Source organism: Solanum tuberosum, unplaced genomic scaffold (assembly GCF_000226075.1).
Source record: "Solanum tuberosum cultivar DM 1-3 516 R44 unplaced genomic scaffold, SolTub_3.0 scf00474, whole genome shotgun sequence".
Classification (NCBI taxonomy): domain Eukaryota; kingdom Viridiplantae; phylum Streptophyta; class Magnoliopsida; order Solanales; family Solanaceae; genus Solanum; species Solanum tuberosum.
The window spans coordinates 206,340-209,416 of NW_006239392.1; the positions used below are offsets into that span (position 1 = coordinate 206,340).

The 3,077-nt window shown below is 31.6% G+C and overlaps 1 protein-coding gene across 1 annotated transcript in view; it reads right to left on the reverse strand.

Moving 5' to 3' along the window:
- Positions 1-1,219: 1,219 nt before the first annotated feature.
- LOC102606053 (anthranilate phosphoribosyltransferase, chloroplastic-like) overlaps positions 1,220-3,077 on the reverse strand; it is a 7,487-nt gene continuing 5,629 nt past the window's right edge. Inside the window, exons 8-10 of the mRNA XM_006363938.2 lie at positions 2,555-2,673; positions 1,885-2,019; positions 1,220-1,537 (exon numbers count right to left, since the gene is read on the reverse strand). Coding sequence (XP_006364000.1) covers positions 1,517-1,537; positions 1,885-2,019; positions 2,555-2,673 — 275 coding nt within the window. The 3' untranslated portion in view covers positions 1,220-1,516. The remainder of the gene's footprint in view (positions 1,538-1,884; positions 2,020-2,554; positions 2,674-3,077) is intronic.

Genomic DNA, 3,077 nt, shown 5'->3' on the forward strand with positions numbered 1-3,077 from the left:
TTTTAACGAAAAACTAAAGAAACTATAAACTATGCAATAGTTTCATTTTCAAAAAAAAAAAAAAGACAAAGATCCTATTTATTTTTTCCTGATTGTTTTTGATAAATTTCACTATATTTTTATTTATTATTATTTTAAAAAAGTGTCAATTATTGCTCTCTCCATTCATTTCATTTATGTACTTTATTGAAGAACTTGAAATATAAAGAATTTTTTTACTTTTATTTTATATGACTATAGTTGTACATACATAATTTATTAGGTTAAATTATAGTTAGTTCTTCTGAATTTTTATTTTGATAATTTTTTGCAACATTCTAAATCGAACATTATGTACTCGTTGTTACTGTTTATTTGCATGCTGAAGTGCATTCCTAAATACGACACTACGATTAGAAGCATTTTAAAGAGCGAAAATTTGATAACTTACAAAAAGAAAAAAAAACGTTTTTCAAGCAATGAATTAAAAAAAATTGACAACAAACTTGAGTTTTGTATAATTCTAATGAAAAACTAGAGAAATAATGAAAAGCTAAAGAAACTATAAACATTATATGCAATACTTCCGTTTTAAAAAAAAGACAAAATCCTATTTATTTTTTTCTTATTTTTTTTGATAAATTTCACTATATTTTAATTTATTATTATTATTATTATTAAAAAGTGTCAATCATTACTCTGTCAAACACTTGTAAGACCCGTGAAAGCTTCTGTGGACTCCCCAGAACTCCTCAGCTTCCAGGAGAACCTTCACAGATCGTGAAGGATTGTATGGTATGTGGAAAACTCTCGTTAAAGGCCTCCATCAATTTTAAGTCAAGGTTATTTGAGTCTTTTTTTACGCTTTTAATTCCTATACTACATCGTTTTGACCTATTCTAAGTGGGATTAAGGGTTTATCCGCCCAAAACTCCTCATTCACTCATAACCTCCCCTAATTAGATTTCTTCTTTATCGAGTTTCCTCTCAAGCAAGAACTAGGGTTCCAAATTTCAATTCTCCATTCCAAGAATCAAACCAAGGTTTCCACTCCATGTATGTCTTAGGAAATTATGGAACATTCCTAAACACAATGTCTTTAGAAACTCTAATCAATGTGTGCTAATTCATCTCTTGTGGTTCCACAATTTTATCATTTGGAAAACTGGATTTTGGATGTATCATGTATGGGCTTTATTATGAATGCAAACTCAATCGAGACTGAACTCCATGCTAAATAAATAGCAAACAGAGTGGGCTTTCAAGCTTTACATATCAATATTGATGCAAAACAAGTATTAGATAGTAACAAGAATCAATTATATGCTAATCTCATCACTAATTGTAGGCACTTCCGCTAATTAATCCAACCATCCAACACGCGTACATGGAGCAAAATGTTGTGGCAGATGCACTTACTAAACAAGGATGTCGTCTTACAACTCTGCTAGGCTCTACAAATACCACCATATGCATGATAAATAACACTCATCTGCAAATTCTTCTGCAACACCTTGCTCTTTGTATGACCCTTTTGTTATAAATGTAATACAATATCCTTAACATAAAAAAAAATAAAAAAAAATCACAGTTAGTATAAAATGTTAAGTTCATGTGTGATCGGTAAATTTTAATGTTCATTGTATTTGTAAAGTTATAAAACTAAATATTGTATTATCATCGATAGTAAAGTCATAAAGTTTTTTTTTTTTTTATCATTAAAATTAATTATGTGTTTTCTTCCAACATTAATCTCTTTTGCCATTTGCATTTCTACATAAAGAAAGAAATCTGCAAATCAACAAGGCAATATTCTTCATTTGTTCAAACTTTATAGTTTTGCCAGAAAAAGATAGCCACGCCATCAATTGAAATCTGTATTTCAGTAGTATGATTTTGACTTACCGTCGAAACACCAATCCAATGATTAAGAGTATTGAGAGCTTTCCCCGATTCATGTGTCATACGGGCCACGGCTACTCCTTCAGCTAAGTTACCAACTCTCCCACTGACTAATAATGCTGCTGAGGCATTCAGTATCTAAATTTCCATTTACACAGAGGCATGACATGATCAGTAAGAGTTCCAATTCTATAAATTGTTATGAATTTACAATAACAAGTAATCTTTCATAGCAAGTCCGATATAATAACTTAAAATATCCAGTTAAGGCATTAATTTTTTATACTGTCAATATATGAAACTTCTAATCCATAAAAAGGCTAATCATAGTCATCCTTTATAAGAAACACATTGTCCCATTCAAGTAAAACACTTGTAGTACTGGAGACATAGACTTTGTTGTTCAGGATAAAGCAAGACTTTGCACAAAAATATTTACCAATCCAAACAATCGATGAACAGTACATGAGCTGAATTTTGCTCCACCGTCTACTAGCTGATGATTGATGACCTTACGTGTCACGAGTCTTAACTAATATTGCTACGTCTAAGATGTCGTGTGAGGTTCACGTATAACATATGAGAGAAAAAGGTATAATCTATGTAGTGTCACAAATAACCACTAAGGAAAACACTTAGCATGAAATGATCAAAGAGGAATACAATGACTTACTAATGCATCTGCAATTGGCCCCCTTTCACCCGAAAGCACACGCCTTAGTACTTCAGCATTGTACTCCGGCCCTCCCCCTTTAAGGTTCCTTAAAGTGCAGCGAGGTATACCAAAATCAACTGCAATAATACAATACACAAATGTTAGTTATAGAATTTGATGCTGAGAAAGCTAATGATTCATTCTTATTTTCTTCTTTTGGAGTCAAAATGCAACAACAACTGAGATGTGCCTCAGAATGTTACCTCATTTTCTTTTGTATTGCAATCAGTAGTAATTAACTGCACAAGCAATCAAAAGAAAGCGCGTAGTTGCAAAGCCAGTTAAAGTGCTAATCAAGTGAGCTTTTACTATTGATGATGCATCATCTCTACTTCGACTAATTTTAGTATGGGCCAATGTTATGCTATATATTATTTTTTGCAGTAAGTTGTGCTTTGAATCTTGAAAATCCATAAACTTAAAATCCTAGCTACCCCCCCCCCCCCCCCCCTTTTTTTTTTTTTAAATTTTTTTTTTTTTT